The sequence below is a fragment of the Myotis lucifugus genome, unplaced genomic scaffold, assembly GCF_000147115.1.
Source record: "Myotis lucifugus unplaced genomic scaffold, Myoluc2.0 scaffold_742, whole genome shotgun sequence".
NCBI classification, from domain to species: Eukaryota; Metazoa; Chordata; class Mammalia; order Chiroptera; family Vespertilionidae; genus Myotis; species Myotis lucifugus.
This window is the reverse complement of record NW_005871790.1, coordinates 156,770-174,303: the sequence shown is the minus strand read 5'-3', so window position 1 is coordinate 174,303 and position 17,534 is coordinate 156,770. Positions and strand designations below refer to the sequence as shown.

The 17,534-nt window shown below is 38.0% G+C and overlaps 1 protein-coding gene across 2 annotated transcripts in view; it reads left to right on the top strand.

Moving 5' to 3' along the window:
• Positions 1-13,856, top strand: part of PPP4R4 (protein phosphatase 4 regulatory subunit 4) — an 89,429-nt gene extending 75,573 nt beyond the window's left edge. For both annotated transcript variants that reach the window (XM_023746854.1, XM_023746853.1), the window contains 9 exons: positions 198-342; positions 4,330-4,371; positions 4,459-4,533; positions 7,480-7,546; positions 7,964-8,047; positions 8,336-8,429; positions 8,913-8,983; positions 10,191-10,338; positions 12,775-13,856. In XM_023746854.1, the coding sequence (XP_023602622.1) occupies positions 198-342; positions 4,330-4,371; positions 4,459-4,533; positions 7,480-7,546; positions 7,964-8,047; positions 8,336-8,429; positions 8,913-8,983; positions 10,191-10,338; positions 12,775-12,799 (751 nt within the window). In that variant the 3' untranslated portion in view covers positions 12,800-13,856. The remainder of the gene's footprint in view (positions 1-197; positions 343-4,329; positions 4,372-4,458; positions 4,534-7,479; positions 7,547-7,963; positions 8,048-8,335; positions 8,430-8,912; positions 8,984-10,190; positions 10,339-12,774) is intronic.
• Positions 13,857-17,534: the final 3,678 nt, after the last annotated feature.

The window sequence follows — 17,534 nt, the reverse complement described above, 5'->3', positions numbered from 1 at the left end:
ACCATTGTGTCGCAGCCCCCAGAATAATGAACGCTCGACTCATTCTAGGCACTCCATGAGCATTTGTTGCATAATAAATGAACTCAGGCTACCTACAACTTGGGTTTTTCTTTCAGTTTTATGTCACTATTACTATACAGTTATTAAATTTAAGTTATAAATTTACACACAAGTAAATAGTATTTAATTTATTATAGAATGAAACTTTGCTACTTGTTGCCCAAAGTGAAATCTACTCTGAAGATCCCTGAAGACAAACATCTACTTCAACAGTTAGAAATGTGCGTGAGAAAACTTCTATGTCAAGAAAAAGATAAAGATGTTCTGGCTATTGTAAAAAGAGTAAGTCTCATGTTGGCCACAACATTTGTATTTCTTGCATTAAGACAGTCTTTATTAGCCCTGGCTGGTGTGGCTCAGTTAGCTGGGTATTGTCCCGTGTACCGACGGGTTGTCAGTTTGATTCCCGGTCAGGGCACATGCCCAGGGTGGGCTCAAATCCTGGTAGGGGGTGTGTAGGAAGCACTGATTGATGTTTTGATCTCACATCACTGTTTCTCCCTCTCCCTTTCTCTCACTTTTAAAATCAATAATCTATTAAAAAAAAGGATAATCTTAATTATATCTTCACTGTTTTAGCTTGATGGGATGGCACTATGTTAAAATCTTTATATCCTTGCTAGTGTACTAAGAATTAGAAACTGATTTGGTTGATGTGTGCTACAATTGGATATGAAAGTCAGCACTCATTAGATATTATTAGTAAAGGGTGTCCCAAAATTCACGCAAGAAGTAACTTTGATAGGAAACACAGGTTTATAATTAAAAATTGTAAATTTTTTATTGATTCATAAAGTATACAGTATAGGGTTATGTATGGAATAGCATATCGGGTAAATGGCCTCCACGGCTCTGCTGGCACATACGCACTCTTTTGTTGAAATTTTCCCTGACCGTTTTGCATAAATGTGGCTGAATTTTGATGAGGCTCATTCTCATCTTGATGGCTTGGTTAATCGACAAAATTGTCGCATTTGGGGTTCAGAAAATCCACGAGTGATTGTTGAGAAACAAATGCATCCACAACGTGTCACTGTTTGGTGCGGATTTTGGGCTGGAGGCATCATCGGACCATTCTCCTTCGAAAATGCGGCTGCTCAGGCAGTAACAGTTAATGGTGTTCGCTATCGCGACATGATAATCCAGTTTTTATGTATGCTATTCCATACATAACCCTATACTGTATACTTTATGAATCAATAAAAAATTTACAATTTTTAATTATAAACCTGTGTTTTCTATCAAAATTACTTCTTGCGTGAATTTTGGGACACCCTTTAGTAATATAAGCTCCACAGGAGAGAGCTTGGCACGTTTTGGGTGCTCAATAAATGCTGTTTAACTAGTAATGAATACTTCATTCACCAGACTTTATTTACAAGCAATTATAATCTGGGAAAGCTTTGTTGGTAAAATGGAAAAGGCACATTTGATAGACATTTCGCCATGGAGGGCCCTCTGCAGTAATTCAGTGTGTGTGACTTTACGGAAGGTCTAGACCTAGCGATATTAAGTGTCTGCTTAAGATCATATTAGTAAGTGACAGAAATAGGACTAGAGCATAGATCTCTTACTCCCAAGAGCACCCTTTTTTCAATAAAGTAACATTGTGTCTTACGGTTTTTGTTTTGTTTTAGTATGTGATCTTACTATAGGGATTGTTTGGGAATGTTGGAACACTAAAACAGTCAGAATTTCAATTTGTGAAGTCAAACCTTAACCCTTTGAGTGCCAACCAATATCCTAGGAACTATGCTAAAATTGCCAAGGCATTTTTGCTGATTTTACAGCAGTTTAGGAAAAAAATTATGAATCGCAAGTAAATGAAGTTACATATTCAAAAATCACTACAAACATTTGGCATCATAAGTAATCTGCACTTAGGTGCCATCTGTCAATAAAGAGTGAACTACTAGCATCTAATAGTGACACTGCAGGAGGAGCGTGATCGCGCTCCCCAGCACTCTAAGGGTTATCATCATACTTTAGTCTTCAATAACTCTTGATATATAACTAATGCTAATCCTATATAATAAAAGCCTAATATGTTAAGTGTCTGACCTTTTGCTCAACCGTTCAACCAGTCGCTATGACACACACTGACCATCAGATGCTCCAGCCGGTAGGTTAGCTTGCTGCTGGGGTCCGGCCATTCGGGACTGGGCAAGATGGGCCGGACATGTCCTGGAGCCCTCCTGTGGTCCCTCCCCAGCCCCAGTCTTGCACCGGTGGGGTCCTTTGGCATGGCCTGCACCCTATCACAATCCGGGACCTCTCGGGGGATGTCGGAGAGCTGGTTTCAGCCCAGTCCCCACAGGCCAGGCCAAGGGACCCCACCAGTGCATGAATCCGTGTACCAGGCCTCTAGTGTTTTTATAAGATTAAGTCAAATTAAAGTGATTGCTTTTTGCCCTAGCTGGTTTGGTTCTGGATAGAGCTTCGGCCCAGGACTGAAGGGTCATGGGTTCAATTCTGGTCAAGGGCACATACCTCGGTCAATCCATGTGTCTCTGTCGCATCAATGTTTCTCTCTGTCTCTCCCTTTCCTTCCTCTTGCTCTAAAAAATCAATGGAAAAATAGCCTCGGGTGAGGATTAACAACAAGAAAACAGTGGTTGCTTTTATGAATCTGAATGTGAACTTCAGGACACATAGTTTTTGAGAATTTATTTGTAGTGAGAGAAATTAATTTATTAATATCTTAAATAATGGCATTGATTTGAGAAAAAGAAGAATTCTTTGTTTGTGATTTTTTTTCCCTAGAAATAATTTCCAGTGTCACATGAGGAACTTTTTAATAAAGTGACTTGATAACTTAGTATTAATTAGTATAATTTTATTTTACTGAGATGTGAATTCCTCTTCATCAACTGAAATAACCAGAAATAGCCAGCACCTGGACATGCATCTAAATTTAAACACACACACACTTACACTTGTTTCTATCAGATATTTCTGACCTTGCTATTTAATTACAGAAGTTTAGGCAATGAAGTTAACATGCCAAAATAGTACATGAGAGGGTTAGCTGCTTTTCTGAAAGAATCTGTTAGCTTAAGATAATATAAGTAAACCCCATAAATAGGTACAGAAATGATATAATTAAATCAATGGATTATTCTGGAATACTTCTCTTATTTTGAGTATGAAGTCAATCTTTCCCATCAAAATTCTGTAGTACAATGTTATCATACTGAGGTGTTGGTATGGGAACCTTTGAGAGAAGCTACACAAAGCTTCCGGATAAACATGGAATAGCTGACTCTCGTCAGTTTTTTAAGATGGGAAATAACTTTATTTAAAAGATATTTCATGGGATAAATTTCCAAATTTTTATAAATTTCAGCATAAAAATAAAATTTTAAATATATGTTTGCAACGAATAGCATTGGCTTATGAATGTGTAGATGTACTTTATTTTGGCCATTAGAGAGAAGTACTCTACTCTGTCAGAGACAGAGCCGTGGGGTGGATGGATCATTGTTAGATTGAAACAATTGGTGTCAGACTAATATATTCTGAAAGACAAATATTCCATTGAGAGAATGCTTTCAGAATAAAGTCTTTTCTATTGGTTAGAGGGTCATATTGATAAAAAGTTTATGTGGGAAGGAAAGGAATTAAGAATTTTAAGCCAAAGGATAGATTACTTCATATATATTTAGCTAAAAGGTTTTTATAAAGTTCAGAAATTATACTGTATTTCTGAAAATTCAGAAGAGTGGCACTGAGAATTATTAGAAATTAGTTAAATTGCATATGTTTAGTATTTAAAATATTCCTCTAGACTTGCTCTTCTTTTATTTTTTCAAAAAAATATTTTTATTGATTTCAGAGAGGAAGGGAGAGGGAAAAGGAGAGATAGAAACATCAATGATGAGAGAGAATCGTTGATTGACTGCCTCCTACACACCCCACACTGGGGAATCGATCCTGAAACCCTGGCATCTGCCCTGACCAGGAATTGAACTGTGACCTCCTGGTTTATAGGTCGGCACTCAACCACTGAACCACACCGGCCAGGCGTAGACTTGCTCTCCTTAAAGTAAAAAACTTTAGAAGTTTAAATAGAGCCTGGCATTAAAAATATAGAGATTGATGAAAAATAAAAAATACAATGTAGAATTGGGAAGAACTTTAAAAGGTTTCTAACTTAACCTTATACATAGTGTAGAAGTCTCCTATTTGAAACCCCCTCTGGAAAGAGTCTTTTTGTGAAATGATGGTTGATTTTATTATTGTTGAATATTTTAAAAACTTTCTTTACAGACTGTGTTAGAGTTGGACAGAATGGAAATGTCTATGGATGCTGTAAGTATACTCTGTTGCTTTTATTCTTAAAAGTTGACATACACTCATCATTAATGTTCCACAGTTTCATTTTAAACTTAAACTTAGTTTCAGAACAAGTTTTATGAGAAAGATTTGTTGGATCAAGAGAAAGAAAGAGAGGAACTGCTTCTTTTGGAAATGGTATGTTATTTTCACATGCACACACACGTATTTTTTTCTGACCAATATTAAATATGCTTTGTTATTAAACCTATTAAATAATTTCTTTCAATTTTACACTACTCTTTTTCTTCCTAAATCACTAAAAAGTCCTGATCTTTTTTTTTTTTTTTATCCTCACTGGAGGATATTTTTTCCATTGATTACTAGAGAGAGAGAGTGGAAGTAAGGGAGGAGGGGAGAAAGAGAGAAACATCAACATGAGAGAGACACATTGATTAGTTGCCTCTGGCATTTGCCCCTACCAGGGCCAGGGAACCTGCAACCACAACTGAGGTATGTGCCCTTGACTGGAAGTTGAACCCACAACCCTTTGGTCTGTGGGCTGACGCTCTAACCACTGAGCAACCAGCCAGGGCAAGAGTCCTGATCTTTTGATATCTGTTATTTTATGAACTATAAGGAAAATGATATTTGAAAGGCTTTAAAAACTATTTTATTTAAGTATTATTGACATACAATTAACTGCATATATTTTAGGTGTACGATTTGAGGAATTTTAACATGGGCATATCTATGAAACCATCACCACAATCAAAGCACCAAACATTTTCATTCCCTTAAAGGTTTCTGCATGGCCCTTTATGATTCATATCTTTTACTCCAGACCTCAGAAAGCATTACTCTAGTTTCTGTCACTACAAATTAGTTTGCAACGAGAATTTATATAAATTTAATAATATGTATGTGATTTTTTTGGTCATGCTTTTTCCATCATCATAATTTATTTTGATATGAAGTTTAGGATCAGTTTGTTCATTTCTATAAAAAGCCTGCTAGAATTTTTGTGAGGATTGTGTTAGGATTGATCTACAGATCAATTTGGAGAATTGCCATCTTAACATGAGTCTTCCTAATTCATGTACTATGTCTACCCCTCCATTTATTTAGCCTCCTTTACTTTTTTTAAGTTTTATTTTATTGTTTAAAGTATTACATATAGTATTATAAATGTCGCCTTTTCCCCCATTGACCTCCCCGCCCCCCCTCCCCCCGCCACCCCCAATCCCTAGCCTCCTGTACTTTTTCTCATAGCAGGGGTCCTCAAACTACGGCCCTCGGACCACATGCAAATACAAATATTGTATTTGTTCCCGTTTTGTTTTTTTACTTCAAAATAAGATATGTGCAGTGAGCATAGGAATTTGTTCATAGTTTTTTTTAAAACTATAGTCCGGCCCTCCAACGGTCTGAGGGACAGTGAACTGGCCCCCGTTTAAAAAGTTTGAGGACCCCTGTCTCATAGTGTTAAGTGTAGCATTCAAGGAAGTCTTTTGTTAGATTATTTCTAAGTATATTATGTTTTTGGTATCATTATAAATGGAATTAAAAATTTTAATTTCACTTTCTAGTTCAGGATTAAGACTAAGAGAGCTCTAATATTTTTTAGGACTGAATCATTTATGCCTAAGAGAAAAATCAGGCAATAGAAAAAGACCCATAGATGATCCTGATACTGGAGTTAGCAGACAAGGACTTCAGGATAACTATGATTACTATGATCAAGATAATAGAGGAAAAGATAGAGAACATAGATAACACTACTGTTGGCAGATAACTCTTAATGATATTTTATTTTTCAGTTTTATATTTTTTATTTTCAGTTTTAGAATTTTCATTTGGTTCTTTTCATGCAGTCCAATTCTATATGGAGATTTTTTTGTTGTTGTTAATCCTCAACCGTGGATTTTTTTTTCTCATTAATTTTTAAACAGTGGAAGGGAGGGAGGGAGGGAGGGGAGAGAGGCGAGAAAGGGATGGAGGAGAGAGAGAGAGAGAGACAGAGAGACAGACAGACAGACACAGACAGACAGACATGATGTGAGAAAGACACATTGCTTGGTTGCCTCCCTCACATGCCCTGAATGAGGCTGAGTATTGAACCTGCAACCCAGGTATGTGCCCTTGACCAGGAATTGAACCCACAACCCTTCGGTGTGTGGTGGACTTTCCAAACACTAAGCCACACCAGCCAGGGCTGTGTGGACATTTTTATCTTGTCTTTTTTCTTACCTTTTTCATTATTTCACAGGTGTACAGGAAAAGAATGTGTGTTCTCCAGTTGTTGAGTGTGGTGTTCTATATATATAGTTTGTTCAGAACTTGACATGCTTGTTGATTTTCTTGCCTACTTATTCTATTGGGATAAGGGACTCGAGTTTTGGTAATGTTTTATATCCTGATCTGTGAGCTGGTGTGGCTATATAGGTATGTTCATTTTGGGAAAATTTATTGAGCTGTACTCTTATAATTTGTGTACTTTATCTATGTATATTATATTTCAATAAGACATCTTTTAACATGTCCCAAAGACCATTTCCTTTCTTCTCAGTCTTTTTAAAGAAAAACATTTTGCTCTGCCAGGGTGGCTCAGTGGTTGAGCATCAGCCCATGAACCACAAAGTCACTGGTTCGATTCCCGGTCAGGGCACATGCCTGAGTTGCGGGCTTGGGGTGTGCAGGAGGCAGCCAGCCAATTGATGTTTCTATCTCTCTATCACTCTCCCTTCTCCTTTCTCTAAAATAAATAAAAACATATTTGAAAAAAAACCAAAAAGCACTATTTTGCTATTTACCAATCAGAAATGGAAATGACTAATAGTAACAAATATTTTGCTAATGAGAATCAGTAAATACATCTTAGAAAATAAAGGCTCATTCCCATAATGTTACTAAACTCCTTGTTTTAGCTTAACAAGTCCCCAAAAGCACAATTCTGGAGATGTAAGAAAACACACAAAACACAAATCTGAAAGAAACTGGAGACACTAATTTGGGAAAAAAATTACTTTTTAAAGGAATTTTTATAAACAATATTTGTATGTCTGGAACTTAGAGTAATTTCTCATTAGAACATTTTCTAAATCTATGCTTACCTTTAATGCTCAGATACTATTTTAATAATAGGAACAATTAGAGAAAGAGAAGCAACAAGAGGGAAGGCCCGTGAATGAAAAAACCTTTGAAAAGAAACGTAAGTTGTTTTCTTATGTCTTCATCACTAAATCACACGATTAATGTTTCATCCTGGCATTCTGAAAGGCCATGTTGAGTGACTAATTTTATATGGAAAATTGCTTTTAATTTTAAAAGTAGTTTTAAAAAACTGGCTGCTTAATGTTGTATGGATGTTAAGAATAAATGAATAAGTGATGGGGATCAGTGTGGAGCTTCAGATCCTTCAAAGGAAAGTGATAGCAGCAATAAGAATGTGAAATTAATCACTGAATAACCAAGATCGAAATGTGTAAATATGCAGAGTAAGACTATGTGGGAAAGAATGCTGCTTAGCAAGGGATAGTGTTTCATTTTTTCTGTGTTGTCTGTATGTTTGTGGAGATTAATAAGAACCCAGAGGGCATGACAGCACTCAAAGCAGAGTTTATTTTAGGCAGAGACATCAAGACACCAACAGCTCTGCCCAAGAGCATCCCCATTGCTGTTCCTGGGCCCTCTCCCAGCGCCCCGTCAACAAGTAAGAGACAGCCTCTTATGCCTCCTGTTTCCTTTTATAAACAGTAATTACAGGGCAAGTCCTCTCTTAGATGAGATACATTGTGCTAAAGCACCGTTTTCCTGTTAGTGTTTGTTTTGGTAGTGCTTATTGGACAGTTGGGATAAAGATAGCCCAATAGCTCAAACTAAGGAAAGGAAGCTAGCCCATCTGTGTTTACTGAAAACGGTGGGAGTGGGAGAGGGAACGGGCGTGGAGCATCTAAAGGTGAAGTGAACAATTACTTTTTCCTCCTGCTTGTTACTCTAGGCAAAGAAATCAAGAAATCCAAATTGATTCGAAGCCAGTCTATTAATAATCAAGCTTTTCATGCAAAATATGGCAACTTAGACAAGTGTGCTAGGTATGATCTGTCAGTTCTTCATGTTTGAATTTTTATTTTATAGTCATATCTTATTATATGTGAAATATTTACATTACTATAAAAATTAGCACTAATTTTGAGTTTTCTATAGGTAAATAATTTTTTTCTCCTGTAAAGACTGTTAAAAAAAATAGTAGTCTACCAATTTGCATTAAAATATGTACTGGTATTCTAGGAAGACTACAGCCATGACAATATATAATGCCTTGCCCTGGCCAGTTAGTTCAGTGGTTAGCATCAGTCTACGCACTGAAGGGTTGAGGGTTCAATTCCTGGTCAAGGGCACATAATTATTGTGAGGCATGGAATAGAAAGAATAAATGAGAAATAGAAGTAACAAGCATGTTTCATAGGAAATAGGGGGAAGCATTTAAAAAAAGATTTAAAAAGACCAAACGCTGGATGAATGGGATTGAAATAAACATGTTCTTGCATTTGAAACGTAATTATGTTCTTTTCCAGTAAAACTTCTACAGCAGCATATACACCTTCTGTCTCAGGGTTAGCAAAGACTTCTATGATTTCACTAACTGGTAAGTAGAAATCTGAGCTCCTCAAAGCATTGCTAAATTCAATGAAATATGATTTTCCTTAGATAATTTTTTTATTTCTAGATACAGTGTTTTTTTCTAAATTTGTATCTTTATCAAATACCTATGAATGTTTTTCTAGCATTTGAGAAAATACTTGACTATACTATTTTGTTCTCACTGTATCAAGACTTAAGAGTTCTTTTAAAAGAGAAACAGGACAAAATGATAGGATAGGTTTTGCCACGGTCTGAGGACCCGCAGGAGGCAGAGAGTAAAATTTTTTGCAGTAATTAACTTAGTTAAAACACTAGGGCTTTCCTATAGATAATATACAGCTAAACATCTGCAATAGTATATCTTTGAAACTTTATACCAGGGGTCAGAAAACTTTTTCTGTTAGGAGGCCAGAGAGTCAATAGTTAGGCATAAGAGGCAAATTGGTTTCTGTCACGAGGACTCAACAGTGCCCTTGTGGGTAAAAGTAGCCATAGATGGCACATGAATGGGTGGCTGTGTCCCACTAAGACTACTCACAGTGAGCTCCTCTCAGCGAAGGGCTCACAGTGTCGAGTGCGCGGGGACGTGGGCAGCACTCCAGCCCGCTCAGACACTGCTGGGGCCGCCACAGGGTGCAGTTCCTTCGGACAACACCTTCCTGTGTGACCCAGCAATTCCACTCCTAGGCTTTGACTGAAGAGAAATCAACACCTACATCTCCACACAGATTTGTACATGATTGTTTAGAGCAGCTTTATTCATCATAGTCAAAAACTGGGGGAAATCCAAATGTCTAGCAATAGGAGAATGGATAAACAAATTTTGACATATCCATACAATGGAATACCAGTCAGCTATAAAAAGGAATGAAGAATCGATATACATAACAAGATGGATGAACCTCAACATAATTATGCTGAATGAGAGGAGCCAGACACAAAAAGGATACATATTATCTGATTCCATTTATATAAAATTCAGAAAATGCAAACAAATCCCTAATGACAGGAGGCAGAGGGAGTGGGGAACAGAGGGAGCGATTACAGGGGGCAGGAAGAAACATTTGGTAGTGATGCAGTTTATTATATATAAACTGTACTCTAATAAATTGATTTTAAAAGAAAAAATGTCCGCTACCAGTAAGCTTGCTTCTCCTAGGTTCCCATCTTAGTAAATGGAATATGTCTGACTATGCGTGTGTTCCTTTCAGATGACTCATTCCGGACTCGTAATGCCAGTAGTCTTCCGCCGTCCTTTTCTCCTAACACTCCCCTCCCCAGCACCTCCCGTGGGACAGGTAACTCAGTTGATCCAAAGAGCAGTGGAGGTAAAGATCCGCCACCACGTAAGGCCACCTTGTAAGTAATCAGCGAAGTACTGCTAAGTGTGTCATCCTCCTCTTTTTCTCAGTGCACTTTCCTTCCCACTAATTTCCAAAGAACAGAAACTGTAACAAGGAAATGTTCTAAATTAAAAGGGATTCTTAGCACACGTGCCTCTGTTATGTTGATACTTTATATAAAATGATCTGTCTATGGCAAAGACACGGCAACGTAAGGAAATCAACAAGAGACTTTAAATGGCTCCCACTAATATCTGAGATTTTAAAAATTTTCTGTGAAATGTTTGCCTTCAGGGACTTTATTCAAGAAGACACTGGTGTAATTGCATCCCTTTGAATGGCTAGTGTAAGCGGACAGTGTTTCATGGCCCAGAGCTCAGAAAGATGGGCCCGGCTGCTCCTTAAGCAATCTGCCTGCAGCATGGAGTCCAGAGTGTGGGTCAGCATGTGGGAGAGTCCTGCCCACTGTACTTGTCCTTACATTGAGGTTAGAAAGGCCTGCCTCCTCCTTTCCCCAGGGTTACTTTTATGTGCTGTTACTTTTATGTCTGTGTGAATCACTGAAGCCTTTGTTTCTGTTGGTTTAAACGTGGAAGAGGGTTGCCCCATAAGAACCATCCTGATGACAGACAGGTCATGTCACGTGGATGTGATTCGTCCAGGCTGCCCCAACTCTACTCACAGGTTTACTCTTTCCTACAGGACGCCCGAATCTTCTGATTAAATCAGAATTTAAACAGCATCCAGATGTCCTTTTAGACATATGTCACTGAATTCATGAATATTCTAATAAAGTTTCTGACATCCATCTTTTATTGGGAACTCCATGCTTTTAGGAACTGAACTATATTGTAACTTACTCTAAATTTTTAATTGCCCACCGGTATATATAAATATAGATGTATGTAAGATTCATTCAAACTTATGGAAAGGAGCTCAAGGAAAGAGTAGGATCATGTATCATAGAAAAAAGTAATAGGAAACAGAAAAAAATGATATTGAGATTACAAATTAGTAATGTTAATATAGAGGATAGTTTTATTTACAGAGAATGCTCTTTGGAACAGTTGCTCTAATGATTATACTGTGGTCGATCCATTTAAAATTCATGAGGACTGAGCCAGAAGAGGGTCATGTCTGCGGAGAGCACGGAGCTGGAGCCTGTGCCCGCTCCAGGGCAGCTAAGCAGCTGTGGACGTTCCGCTCAGTGCTCTGGGCCTCATGTCTCGTCGGTAAAACGACAGGGTTGCCTCTGGTTTACCTGCCACGGTGCCTTCCTTTTCTGGCCTCCTGTGGTCTGTCCTCTCGATCACTCTTGACCTTCCTCCTCTCAAAGATTGCCCAGAATTCTTCTAGTGAAGAACACAATTACATCAGCATATAATTCATTCTCTTCTCAACTTATTTTTCTAAATGCCACAGGCATTTTTAAAAAATAAAGACCATTGAAACTTCATATCAACTCTCCTTTATTTCAGATTACTTTTTTTATCTGTTCTTTCATTGTTGAGCATGTTTTTCCTATTCATAGACTGAATTTTCTCCTGCTCAATATATAAAGTATAATTACATTAATTATATAATCAATTAGATATGTAATTGTTTAAAAAATGAATCTAGAAACACTCTGCTAACAAATCACATGTTTGTTTCTCCTGCTCTGAATGTTCTGAAGGAGGAGGAATATTGGTATCACAGCTGCTTTTTTAACGTGTGACTGGATCTACGAGTCCATAACCGTACCTCCAGCTAATGTGCTTCTCATTTGGACTTTCTCACGAATGCACACTGCCCATAGCCGGAACAGGGTCCATGTGGTTATGTTTCCTTATGCTTCTGTGAAGTATTACCTATAGTTCCGCACCATGCTATATCCCAATGAAACATATCCTTTATACTTAAAATAAGCCTAGGAAATAATTTCATAATATATTAATATCTGTTTTTCCTGCTCAACAAAATTCTATACAATACCTTCTCCAACTTTTTAGTATCACACAGATGACACACAGTCTGGTAGGTAGGAATATAGATGTCTTAAAGGATGTATGGGAATGCATTGTATCTTAAATCTTTTAAAGCCAGATAATTGATATACTAGTATTTAAGCTGAATTTCTGTTATGGTTATACGAAAAAAAAGTAAGGAAAGTTGTATGAATTGAATTGAATGCTATTTTAGGGGCATACAGGATTTGGTAATTAAAGGTAATTCCAAGTAATAGTTAATATGCAATTTATTTTTCACTAACTCAGAATTCTCATAGTAGATTCTATCTATATTTATTTACTTTTAAAGCATTATATGGATAAATTTTTTCATGTTTTGTTTTCTCCTTTCTTCTATCTTTCCCTTTCCTTTCTTCCTCCCTCACCTCTCCTTCCATCCATCCTTTCTTCCCTTCCTCTTTCTTTTCCTCCCCCCTCTCTTTTTCTCATCCTTTTTGACAAAGAAAATCCAGAAAATCCAATCCTTAAATCATCTGCTTGATGAAGGAGGCAAAACAAAGACACCTGGAGATAATGTGATTGATGGACAAAAGCTAAAGCAATGGCTGGGGCTCCTTTTTTTTTTTTTTTTAATTAATGGAAAAGAGATACATTAGGGCAGCTGATGTTGCTAAAAGCCCCATATTTGAAATTAGATTCTGTAGGAGGCATAATATATATATTTCTTAAATAATAATGTGGTTGCAGAATTCCAATGTTACAGTGAAGTGTAATGAAAAACAACTTTAGTATGTGCTTTAACAACTGCTGCAGAGAGACACGGCTGAAGTTATTTGTGCAGGAAACCATCTGTCTACTTGTTCTAGAGCTTTAGCATTTAAAAACTATATGAAAGCCCACATCAATTGCAAATGCCCTGCTAGAGAATCACTTGGAGGGGGGCCTGGGAGTAAATAAGAAAGACATTGTTTCTCACGAATCTCCAAGCCCAACAACCACACTGAAAAGGGTACAAACAGCAGTCCACAATGTTACCAGTCTGATTGTGGTGACAATATGGTGTACCCGGATATTCTGAAACTTAAATTTGGCAATGAAAATTCCACAAAGATTTCTGATAACTTTTAGCCACAATTACCTTAAAAATAATAGATTCATGATTTCCTAGAAAATTTTATTTTATACTTTGTTTACATTTTAGATTGTATTTGTCCTTAATTAAAAATGATGAATCTAGTTTGAATCAGCTGTTACTCTGAGCTATCATGCTTATGCTATGTCAACAGCCTTTATTTATACTAATGCTAATATTTCCATCACAGTTTGCCTGTAGAACATGTACGATTATTAATTTTAAAATGTCAGATCTTGAGATATACTGTATGAAGCTATTGTCAGCTTCTCTATTACAAAATGCAATCAGCATATAACTATACTGATATTAGAAAATCTTTGTTTTTTAAAATATATTGATGTATGATAAAGATGATCTAATTTGTGAATGCATATGCGTGTGTGGTTATTTTTTATAATGTGAAATAATGAATAGTGAATTTACTTAAAATAAAGCATAGGTTAATGAGATACCTGTGTTTGTGAAAAAAGTTTTAAATACTTTTTTGCAATTTTTATTCTCTAATGAAAGAGTAAGACAGTTCACTTTTAAGTGACGAGTAACAGAAGCACGCTGACCTCAACTGTAAATGACTCAGGAACAGCTACTCGTGTGAAACTTTCACTCAGTTTCTCTCCACCTTTCCTTACATTTGGTTCTTGTTGGCGATTTTTATGATTCTTAATATCTTTCATTTAAGGATAGGTTAATGGAATTGTTCAACCCATTTGAGAAGCTTGACCATGTGGCTAATTTAGTACTTTCCTTATGGATTTCATTGAACTATTTTAATGATGTCTCCGACCAGCACACTGACATGCCCTTTGACACATTGTGATCTGGGAGAGTCTGTGGTGCGTGAGTGGGACATCAGAGTGACAGCAGTTTCCCAGCACTGTGATTCATAATCAGCATGGACTCTGTCACTTTAAATAAAATGGAGAATTCCAGTTTGTTTGTTCACTAATACATTTAGCAGAGTTAGGAACCTTTATTTCCTTTACGCGTGTGAGAGAAGAGGAGAGCGACTCGACAGAGAAAAGTCACTACAGCTCCTACAATCCAGGGGTGTAGAGAGGTCAGTGCAGTCTCACTGCAAGGCACTAAGCCAGTGACACGCGAACTCATTTTTTTGGTTGATTTTTCTTTTGGCATTTAAATATATAAAATAAATATCAAAATATACATCTTTGTTTTACTATGGTTGCAAATATCAAAAAATTCCTATATGTGACACGGCACCAGAGTTAAGTTAGGGTTTTTTAAAATGCTGACACGCCAAGCTCAAAAGGTTCACCATCACTGCACTAAGCAATCAAGTCACACAGTCAATCAAAATTATGCTCAGAAGTTTCCTTTCCTTTTTTAGAACATGATCATTTCTAAAACCGTTGAAATATTTTTAAAAATTATATATATTTCTAAAACCAGATATATAAAATCAGAGTAAAACACAAATTGCTGACAGTTATGACCATCCACACATACTTAGATTCACACCGAAACGAGACTGATACTCTTGTAAAAGCCCTTGTCGTAGCAACGTATCAGATAGTTCCTTCAAACTAGCTGTGGGAAAGAAAGATCTCCTCCACCTTACTGCAGAGAAGTAGGGACATCACCGTCAGCTGTTTGTTAATTATGGAAACCTGCATTTTAAGGACAGGTTCTAGAACAGTGGTTCTCAACCTTCTGGCCCTTTAAATACAGTTCTTCATGTTATGACCCAACCATAAAATTATTTTCGTTGCTACTTCTTAACTGTAATGTTGCTACTGTTATGAATCATAATGTAAATATCTGATATGCAGGATGTTCTTAGGCGACCCCTGTGAAAGGGTCGTTCGACCGCCAAAGGGGTCGCGACCCACAGGTTGAGAACCGCTGTTCTAGAATTTCACAGGTCAGCACTGTAAGCAAAAACAGACCTGTAGAGCTCAATTTTACTGACAGAAATGGAGGTAGGGCTTAAATGGATTTTACTTCATAGCGGTAGAATAAGGGGCATATAAAAATATTCTTCCACAACCTCATACGCATCTGAAAATCATTTCCATTATTTGACTTGCTGAGCTCAGACCCCTTGCTCTGGAAGGGACGGCTCCATTTTGCCTTGTGGTTAGTAGGCAAACATGAAATATCTGAACCGAAATGAACAGGCAATTCAGCTTGAGGAGTTTCACAGCGAAGATAAATGAATTAGATTAATTCAATACTCTGTTCTCATTATTATAGCCTGTGTGAGAGACTGTGGGTATGGGGGTGTCTGTAGGAACAGTTTTAAAAACCTGACACTTAACATTGTTGTAAGGTTCAGGTTCTCCCCTCAGCTGAAAACTTGAATTTTTTGTGTCAGTGACTGCACTTTTCACTGGTCTGCCTCAGAGAGCAACGTGCTGGTGACAGTCGTTATGCCGCATTGTTTGCGGTGCCCGTGGGGAGGTGAGGGAGTTTGCTCTGCATGTTATATGAACCCTTCAATGGCAATGAACCTTTCCATAACTGGCCTTGGCCATATTTCTGTTAGAGGATATTATGTTTTCATAGACTTCCCCCCTAAGTTTCATCTCTAAAAGTAGGTAATTTGATTGAACCCTCTTTTATTTCTCTTTCTAGTATCTTCCCACAAATAAACCTGGTTAACTGAATACTGACAGGTCACTGAGGAATGCCAGGTGGAGTTCGTCCTCTATTTTGTGTCTTTCTAGGCCCTGGAATTGCCCTGCCCTTACCAACTGTCACGTGGTGCCCTTGGAAGGAGTACACAGTGAATCCGTGTCCAGATTTTAGAACGATGAAAAGTCAATCTTCAAACTGTAGCCTAATATTACTACCTGTTCACATTAATATGACACACAATACTCTGATTTAAATTAATAGTTAAGATGACTAATCAAAAAATTAATTTTAGCTATAAAATCGATAGCAAACAGATAGAAGTCCAATTAGGCATTTAATTAATACAGTTGACGCTCCAAGATGAGTTAGCCCTAGTCACGAGTCTCAGAATTTACTCCTAAAATACTTTCTTGTCTCTGTAACAGAAAGTGACCGCTTAAGAGCGTCGGGGATTTGCTGTTTTCCTGTTGGCCTTGGCGCGGGCCAGGCTTCTCTTCGTTTAAGCGCAGCGGCTGACTGAGCAGCGAGCCCACGCGGCCTGTTCCGCTGGACCTCACCAGGTGGTTTAGGTGGCAAGAAGGAAAAGAGAAATAGGCGTGGGGCCACTGGGTAACCGTGGCAAGCATTTGCTTTTCTCTGCCACGTCCTGCGACACATCCATTAGGTGCAGTAGGCACAGTGCCGAAGGCCCAGGATACCTTTTGGGGCTCATGTATGTTTTACTTTTTGCAATCAGCAAGTTACATACTTTACCTGCATTGGTATAAAGACAAACACAGTGCATAATATATTCATTATTATACCAATGCCGTCATAAAATCAAATTTTTAATATACATATCTATTTTTTTATGTCGGAAAGACCCAAGAGTGCCCGGGGCCCTTGAAAGTCATAATGTGACCCTGTGTCTGGTTCCCCATCCCCGTCCTTTGTAAAATGAAGGTATTGAACGGGGTGACCTGCGGCTCAGCGAATGCCTCTGCCAAGTGATGTGATGCATCTCTCACCTGCCTGGAGGAAATGGCCGCACTGATCAGACGCTGGGATCAGGACAGGTTAATATATTTGTATTGATTTCAGAGAGGAAGGGAGAGGGATAGAAACATCAATGATGAGAGAGAATCACTGATTGGCTGCCTCCTGCACACCCCTACTGGGGATCGAGCCCGCAACCCGGGCATGTGCCCTGACCAGGAATCAAACCGTGACCTCCCGGTTCATAGGTTGATATTCAACCATTGAGCCACAGGGCTGGGCTGTTTTTCTAATTTTAGTCAGCAAGAAATGGTTCTACAGCAGATGACAAGAAAATGCTTATTTTGCACCAGAGGGAAGTAGAGAGTGAAGCACGTGACTCATGGAGAATGTGTCTGTGTCTTCCTCCCAAAGGCTCATCTGGAGAGTGTCCAGGTAGGTGAGTAACAGGAGGGCAAAGGCATTCTACTAAGCTCGCTTTGGTCAGCAGCGAAGGCTCTTAGTCGCAGCTGCACATATCGAACGGGTTGTGCAAACCTCACCTGAAAATAAGTT